General features: G+C 37.6%; 2 protein-coding genes and 1 non-coding gene across 4 annotated transcripts in view; 1 reads left to right on the top strand and 2 right to left on the bottom strand.

The window, feature by feature from the left end:
- LOC106636407 (calcineurin-binding protein cabin-1) overlaps window positions 1–4,599 on the bottom strand; it is a 431,120-nt gene extending 426,521 nt beyond the window's left edge. Inside the window, exons 1-3 of the mRNA XM_089593628.1 lie at window positions 4,394–4,599; window positions 3,188–4,304; window positions 2,916–3,099 (exon numbers count right to left, since the gene is read on the bottom strand). Of these exons, the coding sequence (XP_089449754.1) occupies window positions 2,916–3,099; window positions 3,188–4,304; window positions 4,394–4,477 (1,385 nt within the window). The 5' untranslated portion in view covers window positions 4,478–4,599. The remainder of the gene's footprint in view (window positions 1–2,915; window positions 3,100–3,187; window positions 4,305–4,393) is intronic.
- Window positions 4,600–5,525: 926 nt separating this feature from the next.
- Window positions 5,526–7,445, top strand: BCAS2 (BCAS2 pre-mRNA processing factor). Of its 2 annotated transcripts, XM_089593851.1 has the most exons (4): window positions 5,546–5,560; window positions 5,651–5,844; window positions 5,934–6,199; window positions 7,138–7,445. In XM_089593851.1, the coding sequence occupies exons 2-4, from the start codon at window positions 5,770–5,772 to the stop codon at window positions 7,415–7,417; spliced, it is 621 nt and encodes a 206-aa protein (XP_089449977.1). In that variant the 5' UTR covers window positions 5,546–5,560; window positions 5,651–5,769; the 3' UTR covers window positions 7,418–7,445. The 2 variants fall into 2 exon arrangements, with proteins under 2 accessions (XP_014204281.1, XP_089449977.1); XM_014348795.2 differs by having other exon boundaries at window positions 5,526–5,844.
- Window positions 7,446–27,073: 19,628 nt separating this feature from the next.
- TRNAP-GGG (transfer RNA proline (anticodon GGG)) lies at window positions 27,074–27,146 on the bottom strand. Its single transcript has one exon. It is a non-coding gene; the product is annotated as a tRNA-Pro (tRNA).
- Between the last annotated feature and the right edge of the window lie 775 nt (window positions 27,147–27,921).

Here is a 27,921-nt window from a genome sequence, read left to right as displayed (position 1 = left end):
AAAAGCTTTTTAGCGTGGGCTTGCAAGCGCGGCAGGACTATAGAAATTAGCTTTTTGTGTTTTCGTTTATGTTTAAATTCATAATGAATCCCAGTATACGATTGCATTGGATAACTAAGGATGAGCTGCTTGGGATTTTGTTTAATTAGGTACTAAACAAAAGCACGGACAAGCGAGTGCGTTGGGTCGTTAAGGAATACTGGCTTGGGATTTTGTTGGTTTTTTACGCAAATAAAACTGCAGAGAAGCGAGCGCAGTGAATGCTGAGAATATGCTGCCTGAGATTCAAGCGATGATAGGTAGGATGTTATTCAAATAACAGTAATTTTATTTTGTTAACTGAGATTGTTTACTTGAGATAAGATACAACTCGTATTTTACTCTAAAAAGCATAAAAAACTTTTAATGCAATGATCAGCTAATCAGGAGGCTGGGAACAAGCGACCTTCTATATTGGATTTTCCACCAATGGGCGTTGAGAGCGCGTTGTTCAACTACTGCTGCACGTAAACAAGAGTAGAGGGTAAAAAATTTCATCGATGTATAAAATAATTAAAACTTGTAAGGTGCACATCTTTATATATAAATATAATTTTATAAAATCGTCTGATTATTTGTCAAATATACAATGAACACAGTATATTAAATATTTTAACGAACAAATTTTACAACTTTTTTTTTCATAAGAATTTCTAATATAAGAAATTAGTTTTTTTGTTTATTTCTGGCAATCTAAATTACGTTATCGTACATACGAGGCTTTTAATTTAATACTGCTTTTCAAGGTTAGTTGTATTTATTTTTAGCAATAAAGTGTAAGTAGTTGAACAGCGCGCTCTCTACGCTCATTGGTAGAAAAATCCAAAACGGAAGGTCACTTGTTCCAAGCCTCCTGATTGGCTGATTAGTTCGGTGGCTGAAGAGCCCACCTTTTGTATTTATTACAACATGATAAGGTCGATGTTCCAGTACTCTATCATATCCCGATAGTCATTTGATTGATTTTTTCAGTATAAATTTTTAACACATAGATAAACAGCGAAGTTATTCAGACACTAAACAATTATTTTTTCGATACAAATTCACTTATATACCCAATTAAAGATATAGCAAAGACTTCTAAAAGAAAAAGTGACTGACTACAGGGACATTTTATCTGCTGAAGTGACCGAGTAGTGGGACATCGACCTACAAAGGTAAAAACTTACCATTTCACGAGCACTTCGCAATGGCTATAGACATTCAGAAAATGCTGTAAAACTTGTTTGCTCAAGTAAACTTTATTTTTTATTTTTTAAACTGTGTTAAAATTTTTTTTAATAATAGCTTCTTTATCGATATACTGGGGTGCAGCTATTAAAAAGTTTATAAATGTACAAAATATAAAAGAATTTTCGGATACTACCCATGCACTTATTGACCTGATTTTGAAGATACATCATTTTTAATGAATAGGCTCCGTATGTCTAGAAATTTTCGTCTACAGTAATATAAAAAAATGTTTTCAAGACTTGGCCCTGTTAATAATAAAAGACTAACAAATATGTATATACAACTGTGAGACCGAAATGCAACAACTCCAATCAATTTCCACATTGAATAAAGTTATAATTCGATTTCTTTTATATGCTTTAATTTTAACGCACAATTATTCTTCATTTAGCTTTAATTAAATATTCGTAAACTTACTCTTAAAATATCTCGTTGTATAATCATCTATATGACGTAATAAAATAAGCCTCGACGGTTCTTCACGTTAATTCTAATAACAAACAATATGCTTAATACTATATTCATGAAAAATACTATTTGTTTACACATATTTGAATGAAATACTTTGTTCCAAGTTATTTTTCAGTGAAAGAAAACCATTACATGGAGAATTTGTTCCATTTAAATATTTCCAAATGTTTACATGTTAAAACAGTGGGCATTGGACTTAAACTTTTTCTGTTGAAATCTGCGTGGACTGCAAAATACTTGTCGCGACTTTTCCAACTGCCTAATTTAGTATACTGATACATCTGATTGGATTAAGAAAAGTAAAGTTTAGAACATCACATCATTCTACGTTAAATTAAAAAATTTAAATAAAAACAATCCTTTGACCTATTTTTGGATGTAGCTTACAACAGCGTACTTTTTGAAGTACGATATTAGACTAAAATAATAAAATACCATCGCAAGTGGTTTGTTTAAAAAATGAAAAATCGTCTTTAATTTAATTATTTTATTTTATTTTTTTTTTTTACGGGGTTACCGCGACAGCGTACTGGCCTAGTCGCCGGGGTCACCCACTCACCACCAATGTGTGAGGGTGTATTGCCGCACCCACTTTCCAACCCTATTACTGATGTTATACGTAATCCATGGGCACAGTGCGAGTATTTCCGGTAAAACACCTTGCTAGTTAAGCTGACACTTTCCTCGGAGAGGACTACATACTTCAGGACATCCACTCCTCGCCGGTTAAGCTGGCGCTCTCTGCCGAAGCATCGGATCCGGGCTAATTAGCATTCCCGGAGAAGCCCCATGTTTCAGGAACCACTCCTCGCCGGTAAGGCCCGCGATCCCTGCCTGGCGCATCGGATCCGCTAACTCTTACTTATAGCCCTAACACTGTTTCGCATTCACCCAGGCCCGAAGACCTGTGGGGACAGGAAAAAGCCCTGGAATTACTCTGAAGGAAAATTCCACGAAAAAACCCGCCCCGAAACAGCCGAGGTTCCATAGGAACTTTTCCTGATGAAAACAGTTTTTGAAAAAATCTGCATTCACCAAGAATCGAACCCACGACCCCTAGAACAGCGTTGTATCAGTAACAAGCACGCTTACTACTGAGCCAACACAGTTTTATTAAGTTGTCTTTTGTTTATTACACTTTTGCTGGTCTACTTATTAATATTATTACTTACAGTAAGTCAGGCGGAAAAATTTCTCTCAAAGTTTCTTCTAAAATAGCCCCATCACTTTCATAATCTTTTTTTATAGGTGTTCTTATTCTAGATGAACGTTTTGAACTGCCACTCCATGCCCACTGGGTTAAGAAACATAATGAACTTCTTCGACGTTTTTTTCCTTTATTTGCTTTATCTTTTTCTGTAAAATTGTCACAATTTATATGAAACTTAATTTCACCACTAAATATGATATTGCTTAAATTAAAAAAAAAACATTTCATAAGTACCTGATTCTTTTCTGTCAGTTGCATTTTCTTTTGTATAACAAACGGAATCACTTGTTTGGATCTTTCTAAGGCTTGAATTGTTGTCTGGAATTGACCGAAATTTTTTTCTATTAGAATGAATAACATCTGCAGAAAATCTCATTTCTTGTGAATCGGTGGTTGAATGTGACAAATCACAGTCCTCAAACTTTAATCCTACTGAGTTTGGAGAAAACACATCGACCTCACTTTCTTGTAATTTTCCTACATTTTGATTGACTTCATTATGACTAGTTGTAGTTATATGAGGTAAATGTGAATCTAAACTTAAGAATTGAAATTCGACAGAATAATTTAAATTACGGTTTTTGTCAACCATGTTATTATAGGTATCTAGTAAAGTTTTTCCTAACTCTACCCAAGAATATTCTTTCATTGATTTAACTCTGATTGGGTCAATTTTAAAATTTCCGGATTTATTAAATTTCTTAAGCCATTGTTTGTGGATATCATCAACTTCATCCATCAAAGTACTTCTCAAATGTAAATTGAACTGATCACAAACAGATAGTTTCAATGATTTAATATTGTTATAATGTATGTAACAACGTCCGTAGAAAGAAGAATCACTCATTATTTTTTGATAAAAAATTAGTCCCTTATAATATGATGGATCCTTTTTTAATGCTAGGAAAATATAAAAAAGACAACTTATATAGTCAGGAATGGCAAACAAAATAGTAATAATTTTGTCTAAACATGGCCAATGGTTTGTGTTACGCTTGAGACCTTGTGCAAAAGCAAAACAACTAAGTTCTAAATCATACATCCTACAAGCTGTTTGGCCAATTTTGTACCAAAGCGTAACATCTGTATCATCTAACTTTGATGCTTCCCAATAATGGCACAAAGCATTGGGATATTCTTCCAATTTATTGTAAATATTCGCAATATTTTTGTAGCAAGAATACTTCAAAGAAAGCATTGGTCGGCATGCTCCTTCATAAAATAGAGGCTTTAGAACTTTTTCTAAAAGCTCTGTATTAACAAGATCTTGAAAAGTAGATAAAGCATCTTTGAAGTTTTTATCTACCAATAATTTTAGAGCCTTATTGTATTCGTTCATGACTATCTGTTCCTAAAAGTAAACAGCTTTCTCAAGTACTACAAACAAGGAATATTTTGCATTCTAATTGCCATGTTATTTGAATAAATAAACAAACTTACTTGCGCTTCTGTTGAAATTATGTTATTAAAAGAATCATCGACATCATTTGTCGATGCTTCATTTAGAGCTTTAATTTTCATCATTGTTTATCACAAATTTTTATCATACGGTCTTTTGGAGCTATACCAGATTGTACAATGCACATTAATGTGGATACTGTCAAACACAGAATGCAAGGTGACAGTGTTAAATGTAAATCACTGTAGTCCGTATTCTATGGCTGCAGTCACATGGAGACCGTAAAGCCGTAAAGGCCGAGGGCCGAGGTCACATGGAGAGATGGAGGTCATGGAGAGCGTAAAGTCGTAAAGGCCGCGGTGCAAGATAAGATAGATGGTACGAAGAACCACCTCTATGCTTTGTGCGGTCCCGGTCTGTCGCAGGAGCTATTCACATAGACATTTTTTGCTCATTTCATTGTGAACGTTCATGGGTGTAATCCGCAATCGCTGCCAGCAGTTACATATGTAAGACGTGACAACGTTGCGTGGTTGGGAGCGCTACTGTCGATTTACTGGTGATGTGATCCGCAATATCGCCAGCAGTAAAGCAGACAACGTCGGTCTACTTGCTCTTTTTCGTGACATTTTCTGATTGTAAGCAAAGCATATTGTGCTAGACGTAAACAAACACGCAAACCAAAAAAAATAGTTTCAAGTGCCAAAAAGAAAAATGGAAATAACAGCTTTACTGCTAGCGGGATTCCGCGGGATCACAGCGAAAATGTCACGAAAAAGAGTAAGTAGACCAACGTTGTCGGCTTTACTGCTGGCGGGATTGCGGATCACATCACCAGTAAATCGACAGAAGCGCCTCCAACCACGCAACGTTGTCACGTCTTACATATGTAACTGCTGGCGGCGATTGCGGATTACACCCCATATTGGAAAGGGAGTTCCACTGCTCCGCTAAACTCAAATTGAGTGAACAGACTGAACAGACCTATACTGTGTTCTCTGTCAGTCAACATCTTAGAGAATATATAGGTCAACATATAGTTGCGAGTCGCAACAAACTATTGTTTACATACAGCATTAACCTAACCTAACGTGTACAACTGCGCATCGCGTACGGTCAGGGACGATCGGGGACGATCGGAGAAGAGCACTTGTTCACTTTCGTCTCCCACTCGCCCAGACTGTCCCCGACCGTCCCTGGATTGTAAGGTGAACGAATCTTATGATTTTGAGGAACGTGGGACCGGAGAATACAGACATATTTGATTCCTTATTTCCTTGGCACAATTTTTTTTTCAGAAACGATAAGTTTTCAAAAGAATTGTGTGTTGGATAAATATGTCATATGTTGTCTGAATAGAGAAAAAAAACCGAAAATATTTTGACAACCGTAAACTTTGCTAGTCTTACCCCTAAAAATGTCTGGAGAGATCATAGTTGATGCTTTGCCTTATATTGATCAAGGATATGATGATCCTGGTATTCGACAAGCGGTAAGCAAATCAGTTTACATTAAAATTTCACACATTTTCTCTTATTAACCTAAAGAAAAAACGAAAAGGATAATGCCGTAATTTTACAGGCTGTTGAAATGGTAGAAGAAGAAATAAGACGTTTTCGACCAACGAAAAACTATTTGGAAAAAATTCCTATTTTAAATGTTACTTTGTTTGAAACAGAAGTTTTGCGACATGAATTTGATCGATTGCAGAATCGCCTACCAATGGAAGTTTTGAGCATGAAACGTTATGAGCTTCCTCCACCTCCAGCAGGAAAATTGAATGATCTTGCAGCTTGGCATGAAAGTGTTGAAAATAGTTGTGCACAATTAGAGCATCAAGCAACTCGGTCAGTATGTTGGTTCTGGGGGAGAATTTATGTATCAAGTATCACTAAGGGTATTTCTTCTGTTGATTAATAGTAGAGTAACAGTAGTACAGTCAAATTTTTTGAATCCATAGTCGTTTTTTTACATTTGTTAGGAATGTCATTTTTATTTTTTCATTTATCAAGTATTAATTAAAACAAGCTAATGGGTCAACATCAGTTGCTTGGATAAAAAAATTTTTTACATGGTAAAACTATGTAAAAAAAAGTTGTGGTTGCAAATAATCCCGCATTAGATTGGAAATTGAGTGATTTCTAGATTATAAGAAAAATAATATCTTTAACTCCAGAAGTACAAAGTATTGGCTAAAAAATAAAATGCATGACTACAAAAAATGCCATTATTGTTAACAGTCTTGTCAAAACTATTTAAAAATTGAAAATCTATGCACTTCACATCGTGCCCAACACGAAGATTTGAAACTATGACCTCATGGTTTTACACATCTGAAAATCATGGAGGAGTACTTTCAAGTGTAGTATATAAATAATTAAGTGAAATTTAAATGTATTGCAAAGTATTTTTTGTGCACTTTTGCACCAAAAAGTTTACTTTTTTCTGTTCTTAACTGGTGAAATGCTATTACAATCTAAGCCTTTCATTCCAAATCACTAAAAAATACAATATTTATGATAATTAGTTACAAAGCATAAAATATATTTAACAATGCTTTTATACTTATTAAGAATAATGGCTGTGTCTATTCGCACCTTATATTCACGTACATGCATGCACATTATTAAAGAATAATTCAACAATTGTATGTGTGATAAAATTGATAATTGCAATTAGTTTGTACAATACTTTGTAATTTTAATATATACTTCATTATCTTCAGAATAACTGTCTAAGTTCAAAGGATTATATCGTTACAATAATACATGTTATTGTTCTACAGGATTTGCAATTTAGAACTGATGATAGTATATGGTTGTGAAGCTTGGAAAACATATTTGAAATTATTGACTAAGTCAGTTTCAAGCTTGCAAAAACAGATTCAAGTTTATAAGAAACTAATTCAACAAGTTAATTGGCATAGAAAATCTCTTCAAACACAAGGAGGCGAGAAATTACGAGCTTTTGAAGCAGAATGGGTGGCACTGGTATCAAAAAATTATCAAATTGAGCAAGCGTGTGTTTATGTAGAAAATAGCATGATAACCTTAAGTATGCAATAAATTATCCAAGTTAGTTATTAATAACGTTCGTGACATGGTCTCAACTTAGATATAAATATTTTTTCGTGAGACCCCACCTAGAAAAAGGACGAGAAAAAGGACGATGGAACTCTATGTGTAATGACTTCGAAAAAGCCACTCATATGGCATTACGTGTGACTTTACACAAGGTGATTTTTTTTTTTTCTGTTTATTGGCTTTCGTAATATTTACATATCGCCAGATACAAAGTATTTAGATACATTTAGTATAATTTTAAAATATAAATTTGAGTGTGTACATCGTGTGTTGTACACTTTGTCAAATTATAAATCCCTGCTTACGGAAGTCGCGCAAATTATTGTGTGACAAATTGCTCGATTTATTGCGTAATTTACCATGCAATAAGTCGCGTGACATTTTCGAGCAAAAGATCGCGCTAGTTATAACATGATTCGTAATTTAGGTAAGGCAGTGTATTCGCTCCGAGCCGATGCAGAGGTTGCGCCCCCTCTAGCCAAAATCAGGCAAAATTTCTTGCATGTAAATAAACGGTTTAGAACATATGTACATGCGTACAGCTGCTTGTGATTGGCACTTGGCAGGCTAGAGAGAGAACGACGATCCTCTCCTGCTGTCTTATTCAGCCAATCACAAGCAGCTATACGCATGTATATATGTTCTCAACCGTTTGTTTACATGCAAGAAATTTTGCCTAATTTTGGCTAGAGGGGGCGCAACCTCTGCATCGGCTCGGATCGAATAGGGGCCACCAACCGTGGGCCGTGTACGGTACACGGTGCACGTTACACGGCTACCCTGCTAGGGAAATTTCTGAAGGACGGTACACGGTACACGGCGATTTCTGCTAGGGGGCTTGCTGCCTTGCTGGACGACCGTGCGCCGTGCACCGTGCATGGTCCACGGTAAACGGTGCTCTGATAGGGGAAATTATTGATCACCGTGGACTGTTAACGTAAGACGGTCAACGGTTAACGGGTTGATGAATCCGTTCACGATAGGTACAAAGGGGTTTATTGACACGAGCACTAGGTCTAGGACTGGAGCAGTGCTCAGTACATTGTGCTCACCGCTGAACACACGTATATGGGTACGTTTTGTTTGTAGTCGGACTCACACATATCCTCGCACAATCGTACAGTATTGCGCTCTGGAATAACTGGAATGGAGGAATGAACGTGCGATGCGCCCATAGCAAAATAGTACAGCAGTTATCCAAGTCCATGTGTGGATATAATAATGAGCGTCATCAACCTCAGCATACAATCAGTTTTATCAGTTTTTATTAACATGTTTTTTTTTTTTCAAATCTTATAAGTTTCATTAATACTGATTGATTGATTTCATTTAATATAATGGCTTTAAATAAAATATATATTTTCTTACATTTTTTCTCAATAGTTTATTTGTAAATATGTACGGCTTGTGTGCAATGCGCATGTTATAGAGGGACATTCTAGTTACTAGGTAAATCCAAAATAAAAGTAAATCTCTTAAGATCCACCCCGTGAAACTAATGCAATCGTAAGACCAAAAGGTACCGACAATACTGTTATTGGCTTGCAAAAAAAAAAAAACACCTAAAGTTATATTCGAAAAACGTGAAAACATTGACAAAATGTGTGCTATGTTGAGCTGGATGAATCTATGTGAAAATGTCAAAGAAAACATAATTGCTGGTAAATATTTTTTAACTGTGGCTGACATTAAAAATTTTAAAGAAAAAATTCAACACTTTTTGGACCCGGTTGTTGATATAGAAATTATCAAAAACTATATGCAAAAAAATGCGTTCAAAAATTTTAAGAAAACAGTCGACGAATTAAATAAAAAAGATAAGTATACTTGTGGCTCATGTAATAAAAATTTAACTGATCCGACAATTATGTGCGATAGTTGTATACTCTGAATTGTAGCACAGGGGTCTTATGCTACCCCAATGACTGCGTCTAAGTGACGAAGCCATCTAATTTATTAATCAACTGATGAAGAGGGAAACCGCGAAGCAAATACAAAATACAAATAAGAAAACGCGAGACAAGCAACACTATGATGCGACCAAGTTTCTAAATTTAAGGGCAACAATTTAACAGCTAAATTATTAAATTACTTTTACTATAAATGGAAAGAATTATTTATGGAGCACTTACGTTAATAACAAAGGATAGGATATGTGGGGTTGAACTAAATAAAAAACACTACTTATGAGCCACTGGTGAAGATATTATTTGTGGCTCAAGGGAGGAAACTCTTGCGAGAAAACCCCCTAAGAGGAAAAAACGACCGATACAAACTTGAATACAACAAGAATTACAACCTGGTTTGAATTGATGTGTAGATGTGTAGGTGTAAATGTGTGAGAGTGTGCAGGTAAGTGCGCGTCCGCACTGATCTCCTCCTCGTCTTCGTACCACGGTTCCGCGAGTGCGGATGTTCGCCGTGGGTGCTCACAGCACGTGGTGAAAGTTAACGCGGCACGCGGATGTAAGTTAAATTCGGACGAACAAGAAGAATTAATGCAGAAACACGTTAATGCGTCGCGGTGCAACGAACAACTTCTCGAAAAAACTCAAACGAGCAAAATTTATCCTAGACAAGCTACGTACACGATTTCTCAGAAAACAACTAAAGACCGCTCTGTACAGAAGCAAGTATCGGACTGGACGAGGCCTACCGAATTTTCCCAGAAGAGACGCCCTTTCTCTCTCCCTCGACCCCCCTCCCCTTACTAATGATGCGCGCCAATTAGCGGAGGTGTTATTCTTCTCGAGTGTCAATTCAGGAGCCAGGACACGAACAACGCCGAAGATAAACGATGTATACTAATAAGTCGGTTTTGAAGGGAGAAAGCGAACGAGAAACTAGAGCATAATAATAAACGCGCGCAACGAATGTATAAAAGTAAAATGATTTAAGTGTAGTTCAATGTATTGATGAGGACGGACGTGCTGTGAGCTTCGATGCTCCTCCGCTCACGTGGCGGTACTCGATTTAGTCGCGTTCGACTAAACATACTCTGGTATCATTACTCATGCCGTAAAATTCAGAATGCTCCGAAGGAGGACTGGTTCTGTCCTTACTGTACAAAGATTTTTTTAAATAATAACAGCTACTACTATTAATAAAAAACTATACTCTAAAATCATCACTATACATGTAAAAGAATAACTTCATCAAGAACTTATTACAAGTAACCTATTATTTTTTTATATTTATGCAAAAAATGTGTCAACAACAAGCTGTAAATCAATGTTCCATAACTTTTGTACTTAAGTATATTATAAACTATTTACAAATAAACTATTGAGAAAAAATGTAAGAATATATATATTTTATTTAAAGCCATTATATTAAATGAAATCAATCAATCAGTATTAATGAAACTTATAAGATTTGAAAAAAAAAAAACGTGTCTATAAAAACTGATAAAACTGATTGTATGCTGAGGTTGATGACGCTCATTATTATATCCATACGTGGACTTGGATAACTGCTGTACTATTTTGCTATGGGCGCATCGCACGTTCATTCCTCCATTCCAGTTATTCCAGAGCGCAATACTGTACGATTGTGCGAGGATATGTGTGAGTCCGACTACAAACAAAACGTACCCATATACGTGTGTTCAGCGGTGAGCACAATGTACTGAGCACTGCTCCAGTCCTAGACCTAGTGCTCGTGTCAATAAACCCCTTTGTACCTATCGTGAACGGATTCATCAACCCGTTAACCGTTGACCGTCTTCCGTTTACAGTCCACAGTGATCAATAATTTCACCTATCAGAGCACCGTTTACCGTGGACCATGCACGGTGCACGGCGCACGGTCGTCCAGCAAGCCCCCTAGCAGAAATCGCCGTGTACCGTGTACCGTCCTTCAGAAATTTCCGTAGCAGGGTAGCCGTGTAACGTGCACCGTGTACCGTACACGGCCCACGGTTGGTGGCCCCTATATACTGCCTTGTAATCGTGAGATTTTTCTAAATACGTAGCTTATTGAATATATTTAAATAATTTTGGTTGTAATTACGATAAAGGTAACGTTGATAATGAATTAAATAATGATGAAAACTTTTATTTTGGTCAAATAATTGTACAATTTATTAAAATAGACATTATACAACATTTTCGACGAATAAGAAGTTTTAACACAATTACCTTTAATTTTTAATCAACACTTTTATTAGTCAATAATTAAGTTGAATAGCAAATAAAATAAATATTTATATTAAATAAAATTTTAAAAACTAACTACTGGAACCAAGCAAAAAGCGAGAGAACGATTAGCGAACGATTTTCTAACGAATTTATAATTTTAATGAAAAAAGTTGTCGCCTGACCTTCCAAAAAAGCTGATTATGCTACAAGCAGTAAAAGTTATACGACACAAAATCTGATATTTAAGAGCCACTGCAAAGGCATTGAGTAAGACCGAAAAAAATTCACGCAGGAAACTTGAATACAGTGCTAAATAATCTTTGAGTAAGTGTTTTATAATTGTATTTTTCTTATAGATAACAATTTTTTTATAGTTGTATTTTTTTGAATATTTTTTTTTCTCGACGGTTGATATATTTATACGATTTGTACAAAACCTTTGAATTCTAAGGTGGTTCTTTCATGAAATGATTATATGAAAAGAATAGCATGAAATCTTGAGGAATCATTTATTGAGTTATAATACACTATCCCCCAAAATTTCAGAGTAGGCTGATGAATATAAACGCAAGAATGTGATACGTCAAAATTAAATTCTTAACATGTGCTTTTATAGCATGTAGCCTAGTTATTTATTTACTGAACGTAATTAAGTAAAAAATTGACACAATAAAGCTTGTGTAATTCCAAATATACTTCTATCTCAAAATATATGTGTTCACGGACTTCATCAAAAGATAATAAAGAAAACACAGGCATACATTTTCATTTCCCATGTTGAAAGCATAGATAAGCATCCACTGCTGGTATTTAAGCGCGAATTTTAGATAATCATTCCGACGAACTTCTGTATCGTATATTATCATCTAGGATTTTGAATCAGTACTTAATTTGCCTCAATAAACAGTGTTCACAAGTAATCGGTTAAAATTTGAGCAGCATTAATAATTATCAACTTGACAATCGTACCTTTAACTCGGGAGTCATGGAAGTACCACCTTAATATATAGTGTAAATGGTAGTAACTTAGTAAGTACAACTGAAAGATAATGTAAAACCTACGGAAGCTCCTATCCGCCATCTATAGGCAAGCTGCTTGCTTTCCTCAAAATAGGCAATGCAACTGTGGGGACCTTCCGACTTCCGTCCCTCGCTCCGACATAGTCGGCATCAAAGGCTGTACTCCGCAAATGCTGCCAGCAGTTAAGTTACGTAGGTCGTGGTTCGTGGTAACGCCGCGCCGCATGGTCGGGCGGCGCTAGCGTCAACCTGTACTAACTGTCGGTGGGTTCCGCATGTCAACAAACTCCGAAATATCGGATGGCATGTGAGCGAAAACAGTAAAAAATATCGGAGTTTGTTGACATGCGGAACCCACCGACAGTTAGTACAGGTTGACGCTAGCGCCGCCCGACCACGCGGCGTTACCGTGACCTACGCAACTTAACTGCTGGTAGCATTTGCGGAATACAGCCAGATTAGTAGGGAGATTCCTGACTGCCATGCTACGGAGTGTGCCCACTTTTTTCCAGTGGTTCGAGCGCCCCGCCGCGGCCAAGCGGCCAAACCAGGCGCATATTTTTTTTTTTTATTTGAAAAGCACAGTAGGGGTATGAGAAGAGTGGATTTGCGTGGAAATGTCCATATAGGCGCACATTTTGGAGACGCGTGGAAGGGGTATACCGAATGTGCGCCTACGAGGAGAGGAGTGGAAATGTCGGCTATATAGCTGTATATATCTGAACGCACAGCCAAAGCAAGCGACGACACTAGTTTTTCTTTTTTGAGAGTCTTTTGACTCTGCAACCGAGTACATGCTATGTATATATTTAACTGACTTGCTCTCGCTCTGGCTTCAATGTTATCCATAAATCTTATTTAATTAAATCGTGGAACTAAATGCTCATTAATTATATACACAGAGTTTTGATTTCAATACAATATGTTTTAACTCTCCCGTACTCTTAAAATTCCCAAATCTATTTATGTTTTCAAAAAATTAACCACTAATTTATTAATTTCACACATCCTAACTTCTGTAAACTGTAGGACAAGCTCCGGAGGATATCCATGAACATATGTGACTTCGAAAGAGATACGTCCCGTCCTTCGGATAGCTAAGATAGATAAGGCTTCTGCCCCTTTGAAGATTGTTTTGCACTTCAGATGAGATATTTTTTTTATCCAATGTATCATTTTGTCTTCATTTCTTTTATTTATGTTTCGTTTATATATATATATATATATTAATAAATATGTAGTCAACATTTTTTTTTTCGGATACATCAAAACAAATTAAATTAATATTGTTACTTTGATACAAGGCAATTCTATAATTTTATAATACTAAAATAACTTTTAAGGATTTTAACATAATTTGTGTATTTTAAAACTCTTAAGAAATTGTGAACATCCTATTTACGACAAAAAAAAGCCGCCCGTTTACTGCTATTTACTTAATGTTGAAATTTTAATCAGTAAATGAATTTGATGAACACAAAATAAAATAGTTTTGTAAATATTTTAAAATTGTTTGCAAATCTTTAATAAGGTGTAATACTTTTATTTATTCTTAGACAGCCAGTAGAACAATAATGAATGAAACAGTTCGATAAATAAGTAATAAAATTTATTCGGCAAGATTCTGAGACTAAACATTTTTTATAATACCGCAGTATTTTGTTAAAAAAAAAAAAAAAATGAATTACCTTTAAGGGTGATGATTGTAATGAACATATTTTTAGGCTGTAGATTATAAAGGAAGTTTAATCATTTATATTGAATGCAGGAAAAGCATCGTAATACTTTTAACAATGATACAATCGGTCGAGTGCAAGAAAGAGTCTTTTTAGAGTAAAAGTCAAGAAAGAGCCTTTTTAAATTTTCGGGCAAAATGAAGTCCTCTTAAACTAAAAGAAAAAGCCTTTTTATACAGAGGTACACTCGCACTGAGGTGTTAGCGTCGATTGGTATGATTAAGCCTAACGAATCATCGCTCAAGATTATTCTTTGTTGAGTTCTTATTTGCTCCTCACCCAGCTCTCGGTTGGTCTCGTACCCCTGTACGAATCCACACATTTATTCTATACTGGAGAGCAAAACGAGGAGTTCAGCAATAAGATATCAATGCCTTTTTAACTAATTTGCTTACTTCTATTTTAAGGTAGTAATGTATATATTTTTATAGATCAATTATACATATACACACATAAATGTAGTACCAACTTAAAATCGGATAAATAAAAATTAAAGGCTCTTTCTTATTTTCAGTTTGAAAAGGCTCTTTTACGCCTATTACTCTGAGAAGAGTCTTTATTATGCTAACGTGATAAATTATTTAGAATCAGGAATTGTGAGAACTAAAAAAATTTTTTAACTACGAATTTTTATATTAGTAAAAACTGAGTCTGGATTGCACTGTCAAAAATTTTGGATCTATTTCTGCTAGCAAAAACTTCGATTAAGTTACGGGGATGTTGTGATATTTCATTGTTTTAAGAAATTTCAGAAAAAATTTGTATAGGTATGTTTCAGTATCATAAATAACATATTAAAATTTCAAAGAGCCTAGATACACCATTTTTTAAAAATAAAATCGCGAAGTTGGCCACTTATACACATGCTTTTAGATGGACTTGTCGGAAAATGAACGTTTTTACTCATAACGTTTGAAATTTTCTTAAGAATCTTTTAAAAAATTAATATGTTAGGGTTTATAATAGTTGAAATGAGTATGCTATAATTGGGGAAGCCTAGCTTCACCATTTTTAAAATACAACAGTTTAAAGTCCAGTTACAATGTTACTAGAATACCTATGTAGTGGTATAGTCTGAGACAAAAGTTAGGTTAATTTGTTGTTTTAACCTTTGTGTTTACTTTCCTGGGCATTTTTCTGGTCTATACATCTGATTTGCAAATTATTTACCTGTTTTGTTAAGAATAATCACAACAAAGACGTTTTTAATACGAAAATTCAATTTTGAAGTTGACTTTACCACGACAACCCCCTTAAAATAGTTTCAACATATAAGTTTGTAGTGCCAACTCTTTAAAAAATCTACAGTTATCTGAAAAAATTGACCAATTATTTATCCTAGTTTTCCATTTTTTTTTAAATCACGAAGTATATTCAAACTACTGTTTTCTGTATTTAAGTGCTTACTTCTTTATGATAAATTAATTTAGCTATCGTTCTCGTAAATTAATATGTAGAACTATGAAAACGGCATTTTAAAGGTTTTAGTTAAGCTACTCGTCGTGAGAATTCCGCGAGCTTTTAAATAAAAGCAACCTGTGTCACGTGGTTGAAAATACCGACAATACGACTATGCTAATATCACTACAAAAAAAATTAGCTGCCTTGCGTTGTATGGCTAGAGGTGTTTTTTAATGGTCCATCTTATCAACTACAAACAATTGGATAAATTTATGCAAATCATTGTGTGTTGCAAAAAATGTAAAATTAATTGACCGATTGCGAGAATTAAAAGTGCAATTTAAATTGTAAAATTCTAATATTTTTTATAGTTATTAATGTATAAAAATGTACATAGTACCACCTTCAAAACAGAGAAAAAAAAATTTTTGTTACCTGTATATGATTAACGAGCTGTCGAAAAATTTTGGTAACTATTTCTGAAAAATTACAATAATAATTTATTGTAGGTAAAAAGGTTTATTGTTTATTCACAATACAACTTTTTTTTTCTTAATCCATACTCCAAATTACAAGTAGTTGTAACTAATATGTCTTGAATAAAAAAAGCTTTGTTCAGTCTCTGTAAGACTCTTTAATTTAAAAGACACACTATTTATAATGACTAGAGAATCTGCTTTAATGTTTGTATATATATGTAGAACGAATTTTGTCAATGCAGTAACCACAAGGTATTTATAAAGAATATAAATATAAGCTAAGAAATATAATATACATACGTAGATAAATATTCACGTATGATTGGATGTAAGTTGTACTTTACAGGTAATAATCATATTTGATAATAATCGTAGTAAAAGTATGAGTTTTCTTCTGCCTTCGGCATTTTTTTGTCGTAAATAGGATGTTCATAATTTCTTAGGAGTTTTAAAACGCACAAATTATGTTCAAATCCTTAAAAGTTATATTAGTATTATAAAATTATGGAATTGCCTTGCTAACAAGAAGTATCAAATTTACAATATTTATTTTGATGTATCCAAAAAAAATTTTGACGACACATATATATTTTTTAACAAAGCATAAATAAAAGAAATGCATAAATAAAAGAAATGAAGACAAAATAATAAATTGAATAAAAAAAGAAAGAAAAAAAATCTACCACGATGTAGATTTGAACCCCTAAAGGGTTTAACTTATAAGTGCAAAACAATCCAGGAAGTGGCATAAGCCCTATCCATCTTTGCTATCCGAAGAACACGTAAATTACCTTTCGAAGTCACATATGTTCATGGATATCCTCCGGAGCTTGTCCTACAGTTCACAGCAGTTAGGAGGTGTAAAATTAATAAATCAATGGTTAAAGCTGTACTGAAAACCTTAAAAAATAGTTGAAGCTATATATTTTTTAAGACCATAAATGAATTTGGGAATTTTAAAAGTACGGGAGAGTGAAAAAATTATGTATTAAAATCAAAAGTCTGTGCAAATAATTAATGAGCATTTAGTTCCACGATTTTATTCAATAAGTATTATAGATAATATTGAAGCCTGAGCGAGAGCAAGTCAAATAAATATACATAGCATATACTCGGTTACAGAGTCAAAAGACTCAAAAGAGAGAAACTCGTGTCGTCGCTTGCTTTGGCTGTGCGCTCAGCTGTACAGCTGACATTTCCAGTCCTCTCCTCGTGCGCGCACATTCGGTATACCCCTTCCACGCGTCTCCAAGATATGCGCCTACATGGACATTTCCACGCGAATCCACTCCTCTCGTACCTCTCTATCGCGCTTAAAAAAATGTGCGCCTGGTTAAGCCGCTTAGCCGGGAGGGGGGGGCTTGAACCACCGGAAAAAAGTGGGCACACTCTTTAGCATGGCAGTCAGTAGCAATCTTCCTTCTAAAATCTGCCAGTGGACAGAGGGTGCCTGGGTACCCAAGTATGAAGTTATACTTCTATAAAATTATTTTATAATTTTGAGTATAAAAGATACCTTGTATAAAACAATATTGGGTTTTTTTGACAGATATTATTTAAATGGTAAACGTATATTTAAATAGCATAAAAAATACCTACAAAATTGCAGCTCGTTTGACTGTACCATTATTCTATACATGTTACATTTTGAAAAATCGATATTTAACATGTAACCTTATGAAAAAGAAACGTTAAATGGCATTGATATGATTTGAAAGAATCTCCTAATATCCTAGCTACAAAAGATGACTTTTAGACAAACCTATCGAATTTTCAAACAGACCCATCAGTCGGTTTTCAAATGTGTAACACTGTTTCTTCATCTGCAAATAAAGAAAGGTGCCGACACAGCGTTTCCAAATCTCGATCATGTTCGTCACCTTTGTCCCTTTCACCTCTTGGGTTTCTTCTCCTGAAAAAGGGGGATTGGCGCGGGAGTTCTCTTGTTTTTCGGGGAGAACTATTAATTCAACACACAAACAAATACCTTCAACTATTTCTTTATTTAATCACTTACACTAATACACAGTATCTCGATACACCATACACTACACTACAACGGTTCACCTCGTCCCCTGGACTGCGCTGCAGCGACTCCGACTCGCACCACACGAGCCGCGAGCGCACGTCCACCACGTCCTGCTCGTCCTAAATATATTACACTACTATGCACACACTCACACTTTGCCCCTAATCTCCCACACTACTATACTCTCTCTCTTTCTCTCTCTCTCTCTCTCACCGAGGAAGGCGGCGTGGGTGCTTGCATACGAGATTCTTTCAAGACCACCATTCTGGCGAGCTCAAACCCCGACTTTGATAATACACCTGAATTTCTTATTCTTGAAACTTCCATAGCATCGCACAAAACCGTATTAGCCACAGTCTACCGCCACCCCACTGCTGCCCTCCCTCACCAGTTCTTCGACACACTCTCAGACCATCTTCCCGCCTACTTAAACATTATCATCACAGACGACTTCAATATCAACATGCTCACTTTCTCATTCTCATCACAGTTTCTTACCACTAAAATCACCGAAAATTCACTCTATTTAGTTCCCTCTAAGCCAACTCACCATGCCTTCTACCGCAACAACCCATCGCATACCTGGGTCGACATCTTCATCATCAAAGATCCCTCTGCGCTCATTTATTACCAAAAGTCATCCTCACTCTGCATCGCTGGGCATGATTGGATTGTAGTCGCCCTTCGCTTTATTCAGGTCCCACGCATCACAAAAATCATCCCATCACGCGACCTCAAACACATAAATACTGAACTACTCTCGTCTCACATCTTTGCCTCTCTCGCATCACTTACTTCACCTTGTACCTCTATCAATCCTCAGTCGCTGGACATCCTTACAGCACATTTTTTGACAGTTCTGCTGGATGCTTTTGACAATTTTGCCCCTATCAAACGAATCACTCTGTCGTCTCAGAAAGCCCTGAGTCGCTCCACAAATTAGAAACTTGATGTCGTCTCGAGATCAAGCCTATCGGAACGCCCGGCAATCAGGACTGCCATCTGACATTGATCGTCACCGCTACCTCCGCAGAAAGGTCTCGAATAGCCTTTCAACATCCAAAAACACGTACTATGCACATCTCATTGACTCAGCTTCAAACCTAAAAGACAAATGTTGAGCTCTTCGCAATCTCAACTTCACTGGCACCTCACAACCTTCCCCGCACAGCTCTTCGCCCCAAACAGTCTCATTGACACTTTAACCACAGCCTCGCAACCACCGCTCACCTCAAACAATCTAAACTCACTACTCGTCAGCATTCCACCACTAAATCCCCCTCCCCCCCTATTTACTTTCAAACCTACATCTTCAGACGAAATTCATCAATCTATCCTCTCATCCACAACAAAGGCAATAGGTCATGATGGTCTCACCAACAAAATGCTTCGCCTCTCGCTTCTCCTCATCTTACCATTCCTCACTTTTCTTTTGAAAAGCCTCATTCAACACTCCCATTTTTCCAACATGTGGAAGAGGGTCCTCATCCTCCCCTTGGCCAAGGTACGACAACACACTTCACCAGCAGCCACCCGCATTATAGCCTCTCTTTGCGAAATTTCCAAAATCTTTGAACACGTCTTATTTCGTCAGCTCTCAGAACACATATCTAATTTCAACCAGCTAAACATCCTCGTCAAGCAGGTTCCAGGAAGAGGTATACAGCACTCAGTCCGCCCTTCTTGGTGTGACTAAGGATATACGAGAGGCAATAAATTGTCAGGAAGTCACCATCCTGGTTCTCCTTGACTTCTCAAAAGCCTTTGACACGGTACCTCACCTGAAGCTACTAAATGAGCTTAGACGCCTTAACTTCTGCAATAGTGCCCTCACCCTCCTTCATAGTTGTCTGCGCGATCGTCATCAGGCCATTGGGGGAAAGGGGGGAACGGGAAGGCCGTCTGTCTGGCGCCCAGCTCCGGCGGGCGTCCCCCAGGGTAGCGTCCTTGGCCCTCTCCTTTTCTCACTCTACATCAACAACCTCCCAGCCTCCCTTGCACACTCCATCCACATGATCTACGCCGACGACACACAAATTTATCTTCACTGCTCATTCGCTACCATAAACCAAAGCATAGCTCGCTTGAATCGTGATCTTCAGGCTGTTGCATCTTGGGCCCGCCAAAACGGCCTTGAGTTGAACCCGGCTGAGCCCAAGGCCATGATTCTTGGCAGCCTTGCTTACATTTCCCATCTTAATCCTTCATCTCTCATCCCCATTTACATCCACGGTGTCAAAATCATTCTCGTAGAGAGTGTGTCGAACCTGGGAGTCATTTTCACCCCCACTCTCTATTGGGCCCCACAAATTAACAGGATCACTTAGCAAGTGCATCATGCACTGCGCTCTCTTAGATTCCATAGGCACGCTTTATCTCGTGGCCTACGTAAATCGCTTGCTGGGACCCTAGTTTTTCTCACTTGGATTATGCCTCGTTGTCTTCTTCGGATTGGACTCCACCCGTGACTTAAAAATGCAAAGGGCCATCAATGCCTGTGTTCATTTTGTGATAGGCACCATACCGCGCATCGCTTATGTTATACCATGGAGATAAGACCTGGGTTGGCTGTCTGCCCGGAGTAGACGTGAATACCATCTGGGGTGCCTTGCGTTCAACATCATCCGACATCAATGCCCAGCCCAGCCTACCTTGCAAGTCCATTTTGTCCCACCGCTCAAACAGCCTTAAACCAACGTACCCTACGCCGTCCTCAACCCATCCTCATAGTACCTCCATCCCGCACCCGAGCACGTGATGACCCTTTTTACATCCAAGCTTCCGATGTTATTAACTTTCTTGCTCCCATCAACCTTGCCGATTACCCATACCAGTCTTTCAAATCCTTACTCCATGATACCCTTCTTCAGCGCGATTGAAACGAAGTTGCCAAGTGGAACGAGCGTGTAAAGCAAGAAGGTATAATGATAATCTAGCGCATTGCTGCAGGCCCTGTACTCTGCCACTTGGCAGCGTAGGCGGCCTGGTAATGAGATTCTATGATTCAAATATTCTAACCACCACCATCCTGTCCCTCAGTAGCTGCCTATCCTGCGCTTTCTGTATTCCATAAACTCTGTCAAGCGTCACCCACATTATCTTTTTTTCCGTACTTTCATTCCAACTTACCATACGTCATTACTATAGCACTATTCACCAACTTTGTTACGCGTCATTCCCAATCTCACGAGCACCTATCCCACGCTTCATCCTCTCTTTATGACCTCTCCACTACTTTCTTCATCTCATCCTACTAGTCCTCTAATGCCTTCTTAATATTTCACACAGCCCTTTTTGATATCTTTTATTTTAGTATTACATTAGCCTTTTTTATCTATATTCGCCTTATCATTACTGTTTTTGCATTTTCAATTTTACTTGCCAATTTTGTTTTTTCGCTTATCTTTCCTTATTAACTTTACCTTTTGTTTTTTTATTGTTCTCTGTAGCATTAGATTTAAATACTTGCTTACATCTGTAGTTCTTAAGCTTTAATTATAAGTTTGCCAGCAACCATGTAATTGAACTTTGGCCAGATGGAGATCTTCCCCAAGGCATAATAAACTTCTAAACACTCTAAACACACACTCTCTCTCTCTCTCTCTCTCAGCTTGACGATATTTTCTTTCTCTTTCTCTCTCAACTCTGCTATCTACCCTCACACACGACAAAACGCGTGAACAATGGCAGCACTCCCAAACATGCACCTCGCGGTCTCTCGTACACCTCGTCTCATCAACCCACACACTACACTCTCTCTCTCACTATCTTCGCTATACTCTTTCTCTCTCTAGCCTCACCTCCTGGTCAAACGTCGGCGAGTCCAGCCCAGCGCGATGTCGTCCAGGGTCCTCGAGCGGGTCGTTCGTCCTTCGGCTTCACTCCTTCTCTTGTCTCTCTCTCTCTCTCTCTCTCTTACCCTCTTCTTCTTGTCTCAGCGGCTTCCGTTGTCCTCGACCTGGAGACCTCGTTGTCCTAGGAGAACACAGCAGCTGTTAGACTTCTCTCACACTTCTCTCTCTTCTCTTAACACTCTACGCACCTTCTCAAAAACTCTCTCAACTCTCTCTCTCTTTCTCTCTCTCTCTCTCTCTCTCTCTCTCTCGCGGTGAGTGTGACTGGACGTGCTTCTTGTGTGCTCCCTCAGGTCTGTACTTTTTGAGTCACACTGTCGTGCACTGTACTAAATTTGTTGCAGATTCTTTTGCCGGTAGGCTCATGCACTTCTTCTGAGCAATAAACTACGGGCTTCATTAAACAAATTGAGCCACGGTAAGCTTGAGTCTGCTACGAAAGCCTTTGGGGGTGAGGAAACTTTTCCGCTCTCGTCTCACCGACCTGCACAGGTGCCAAGCTCTTCGGACCAGCTGATTGGCCCAATTTGACCAATTTCACGACCCACGTCCACCAACTTGATATGGGTACTCACAACTCTAGCTACTGACTGCTGAGTCCCCGGCGCCTGCGCAGAGACTTTCACTTACGTTTTGCCAGAACACCTACTTGAAAATCGTGAAAACTGAGAAAGTTTTCAAAATCTGCCGCCCGAGAGTATACGCTGCACCAAACTGCACGCTTAACACACTAAATGCCTGCCCGATCGTCAAATTGCACTACACACACTACCCTACATCTTGCCTGCTGTGTAAATGACGCAACCTGTCATTATCGTCTGTCGCCTGATGCCTCACTCTAACAAATAAACAGTACTGCTGCGTGGCTGGCCCTGCCGTGTGGCTGCAATACACCATCTGACCACTACGTCTCAGCGTTCGCCTAGTTTTACTGTATCTTATTTTATTTTATTTTGCGTCTAATATCTCTACTCTTTAATTATACTCTTTGCGTTCGCCTATACTTATACCTATACACTAGTTTTATTTTTCCACGATTGTATGATTGACTGTTAATCCAATTTGTAACATTTGTAAACTGCCTATTTTAGTGACACACACCAGGGCTGTCTTCACGCAGTACTCGGGGCTGTTCCACTCATTCTGCAGTGTCGCCCAAAGTCAACAATCGTTGGTGTGCTAAGTGCTGCATTTCTCAACCGTTTCTGCGCATGAGTTACTCCCCAGCAATACCAAGCTTACCCACAACTAGTACCAATCCCTCTGCCCCTGCCTGTGCCACCCCTCTGACCTCTTCGATTTTCCCAACATCTGCCGCAAAACGCTTCATCTCGCCCCACTCTCCACTATCATCACAGACCACCAAAGCCCCCAGGATCATTAACTTTTCCAGCTCCTCGATCTCACCTGACTCGCACCGCACCACGGACTCTTCTCAAATGCCTTATAGCCCATAAAACACCTCATTAAATGCACCTCCATTTACTATGACCACCACATTGCCGCTTGACACCCCGGCATGGTTTAGTAGCGATTTTGCGATCAATACCAGCAACAACTGCGAGCTAATGACCGCGATCAACAGCCATGAGTCCCGTCTCAGCGCCCTTGAAGCCAGGGCGTCGACATCTGACACAATGGAGATCCGATTTATTGGCTTTCCGCCTTCACCAGCAGAGCGATATCGTCTCCTCGTGGTTAGAGTCCTGGAGGCCATTGAGCTGCCGGACTGTGCGAACTTGATTGTTCGGATTAGACCATGGATTGGTAAGGCCCCCACCCCCACCCGGGCCGCTTCTGCAGCTGTCACCCCGGCAACAGGAGCTACACAGCCATTCTCACTGGTGGCTGGATTCGCCACGGCTCGGGTTCGCGATCTGATAGTCTCGCAGTCCTACCGCTTGAGGAGCGTCAGGGGCCGGGACCTGTTTGATGCGGGGGAGAAATACACCCATCTTTTGTCACCCTCTATGGCCTGCACCGCTTCACAGTCTTTTGCTTAAGGCTCGTGAGGCCCAGCGTCGCCTCAATTACTTACCTCCAGTGGTTCGCGATCTGCAGGTCTTCATGCGGCCAAGTCGCACGGCAGACCTTATGCCCATCTCATCGGAGGCGGACCTTGCTCGCCTGTTGCCGCAAGCACCTGAACTACGCCAATGACTAGCTTCTATACAATCGCCCGCCTTCAATAGTCAAAACACAAACTCCATTCTCATCATCCACACCAACATAAATCGGTTAACTCATGCACACCACACCCAACTCAAGCTTCTAGTTGCTGACAGATCGCCCGACGTCATTGCTGTCATAGAAATCCTTTCTCACACCCGATACCCCGGATGCAGTCGTTGGCCTTGAGGGCTACTCGTTGTATCATTTCGACAGGGCGGGGAAGGAGGGGGGAGGCGTTGGTGCCTACATTTGGGATACGTTCAAAATGTTCATTCTTGCAAATTCAGTTCCAGACTTTGATAACACACCAGAATTTCTCATACTTGAATTATTCATAGCTGCCCACAAAACACTCATAGCCATAGTTTATCGTCGCTCATCCACCGCTCTACCACACAAGTTTTTTATCACACTTTCCGACCATCTGCCTGCATACTCAAACATCATCATTGGTGACTTTAACATAAACATGCTCACGTCATCCATCTCATCTCAGTTTCTAGCCACAAAAATTACCGAAAATTCACTCTATCTCGTTCCATCAAATCCGACACACCACGCCTTTTATCGCAATAATCCATCTCACACCTGGATAGACATCTCCATCATTAGAGACCCCTCTGCACTCATCCACCATCAACACTCCGCATCAGCATTCATCGCCGGTCATAACTGGATCGAAGTCGCGACTTGCAATCCACATGAGAAAAATAATTAGTAGTTTTACTGCACACATTAGCGTTCCTCTCACTTCTCTGAACTTATCTCTCGGTAACTAAGTGAAGAACGTCCGTAAGTCAAAAAATGAATTTAATCACGAATGGAAAAATTGTAAGAAAAAAAAAATGCAATAAAAATTAATTATTAAACTTGTACAGTACAAACAAACTTTTTTTTAATTTTTGAAAATTTTGACAAACTATAAGAAGTTGTGTAAACAATTATTTATTAACTGTAAGCGTAAGAAAATAAATAGATAGGAATAAATATTTATTAATACATTGAAAAGGTGCTTTGCTTAAATATACTAATTTCCAAGTTTTCGAAAAAACAATTAAAAAAAAAAAATTATTCTATTAAGTAAATTATTGATTAATTTAATTTATAACTAAACCAAATGAATTAATATACGTTAAATGAAAATTTATATGAAAAACAAGTTACGAACAACACCGTAACATGCAGGAATCGTATTTCCTATATTGGGACTGTTCGTAGCAGAGTGGGTAAGGGTGTAAGATGTGTCTTTTGCATACTGATACACTGCAATTCAGTGATGCCAGACAGGACGGCATTACCCTCAAAGCAGAGTTCAATACTCTAGAGACTCACGAGCTATTCGCTATGAGCCTATGTCAGGTGGCGCAGTCGAGTGAGAGAAATTATCTTGCGTACAGCTTAAAGGACACAAGTAATCCACGGAAACGTAATACAAATTTGTAAAAATTAACCTAACCTGTCATTAGGATTTACTTTTATTGAACTCTGAGTAGTAAGAAATAGATAAATGTTAGCAGTACTTTGTGTTTATCGAGCTCCACACAAGTGCAAGCATGTATATGCTCAGTGTTATCACAGTCACAATTCATGTTTTTATTGTTTCCAATCTCGTAGTACACATGACGACACCAAACTAAATTTATTACTGTACACTGGCATAATACACACTCAAATCATTGATTCATTTGGTCAATCCACTCTTAACAACCGTTTTTTAAATTTATTTAAACAAATTCCTGTAAGGACCCATGCATACTGGCGATCTTAGCAAGGGACAATTTCCCTCACTCGACGGCGCCACCTGACATAGGCGCATAGCGAATAGGATGGCGCTAATAGAGTACAGCTCGAAAGAGACTCTTTACATCAGCTTTACACAGCTCATTACATCTGTACCTCCTCATACACAACATGCCGTAGCCGAGTGGCTTGATTGTTAAATAACATTCAATTTATTACAAATGAGAAGACTGGGATCTACTCAGTCATTTATAATACAAGCGCTTGTTTATTAACTAACATCACAATAAATTAAAATGGGTAAGGCTTTTCTCAGTCAAAAATTATTAGCTATTATTTTAACTATAAATTATAGCTGTATTTACAGCTATAATCAGCTATATGTATAAATAATAGCTATAATTGACTACAAAAAGCTATAATCATGTACAAATAACAACTATCAAAAGTAGCTGTTACAGCTATAAATTTCAAGCAAATTTTAATTAACAGAATTTATTCATTATTTTTTTTTTTTTAAGGTGTATCAACCAAATAAGATGATATTATTCGTATAATAACATTAAAAGCTGGAGGTTTAAGTATTTTTGAACAATAAACGAAAAAAATTTTAACAGTAACATTTTTTTGTTTCTTCGTTTATTACTTAAAAATACTTGAACCCCCCACTTTTAGTGTTATTATACGGATATAATCTTGTTTGGTTGATATACCTTACAAAAAAAAGATTATTGAATAAATTTTGTTAATTAAAATTCGCTAGAAATTTATAGCTATAAACAGCTACTTTTTACACTTGTTATTTGTACATGATTGTAGCTACATTGTAGTCAATTATAGCTATTGTTGTAACTGATTATAGCTGTAAATGCAGCTATAATTTAGAGTTAAAATAATAACTAATAATTGTTGACTGAGTTAAGCGTATTGGATGCATTTTACAGCTCAAAGCCAAATCTCAAGTAACTTGAAGCACTCGCTTTTATTAATCATTGTAAACAGATATAATATTATATTATAACTCTATGTTACATTTAAATTTTGCAAAAAGCAGTGAAAAAACGTATCCGCTTCGGCCAGGAGTCGAACCTGGGCCTCCTCCTTCCCGGGAAGGCGCGTTAACCAACTTCGCCACCGAAGCCTTAGCGGGCACCCTTCTCTACTCATCTGCTTAGGCGTGTCAAACGCCGATATCATAGATATGCAAGCAGAGCAGTGGAGAAGGGTGTCCGCCAAGGCTTCGGTGGCAAAGTTGGTTAACGCGCCTTCCCGGCAAGGAGGCCCAGGTTCGACTTCTGACCAAAGCGGAGACCTTTTTTCACTGCTTTGTAATTTTAATTGACAAAGTTTTTTTCGCACTCCAGCGATTTTCACTATAAAAATAAGCGCAACGTTTCTATGAATTAAAATATTTAAAAAAAAATATAGATATCACAATTCAGATGGGGGAGGTCAATATATAATAACTTATCTGATTACATATAATACTTACCCATCGAGTAATAACATCAATATCTATGATATCGGCGTTCGAACTAAGACACGCCTAAGCAGAGCAGTGGAGAAAGGTTATTGGAGTTAGCTTTTATACATGCAAGCTGTCTTATACATAGTTAGTTATTAATAAATAAATAAATATCTTAATACATAGAAATACAAAATACAAAAAAAACAAATAAATAAATAAAAAGTAATTCCGAGAGTCTCGAACTCACTACTTTTGGGTCTAAAACTAAATGCGTATTCGATTGAGCTAACACACTACACATATGTTAGAAACAAAAATTTTCATATGTTCATAGTATGTAACGTAGCTTAACCTTTACTTGGGTATGCTTTCATTGATTAAGTTTTATTCTAAACTTAGCATAAGTTGTACTACCTTAGATGTTTCACTTTTCCTCAATTTTAAAGAA

The sequence above is a fragment of the Copidosoma floridanum genome, unplaced genomic scaffold, assembly GCF_036245765.1.
Source record: "Copidosoma floridanum isolate Cflo_tuat_1 unplaced genomic scaffold, Cflo_Japanese_pri ptg000020l, whole genome shotgun sequence".
Lineage (NCBI taxonomy): Eukaryota > Metazoa > Arthropoda > Insecta > Hymenoptera > Encyrtidae > Copidosoma > Copidosoma floridanum.
This window is presented reverse-complemented; position numbering and strand designations above follow the sequence as displayed.

Coding starts and splice junctions, on each gene's coding strand:
- BCAS2 (XM_014348795.2), top strand. CDS start 5,770: ATGTCTGGAGAGATCATAGTTGATGCTTTGCCTTATATTGATCAAGGA. Junction 5,845..5,933: donor ATCCTGGTATTCGACAAGCG/GTAAGCAAATCA, acceptor GTAATTTTACAG/GCTGTTGAAATGGTAGAAGA. Junction 6,200..7,137: donor TTAGAGCATCAAGCAACTCG/GTCAGTATGTTG, acceptor ATTGTTCTACAG/GATTTGCAATTTAGAACTGA.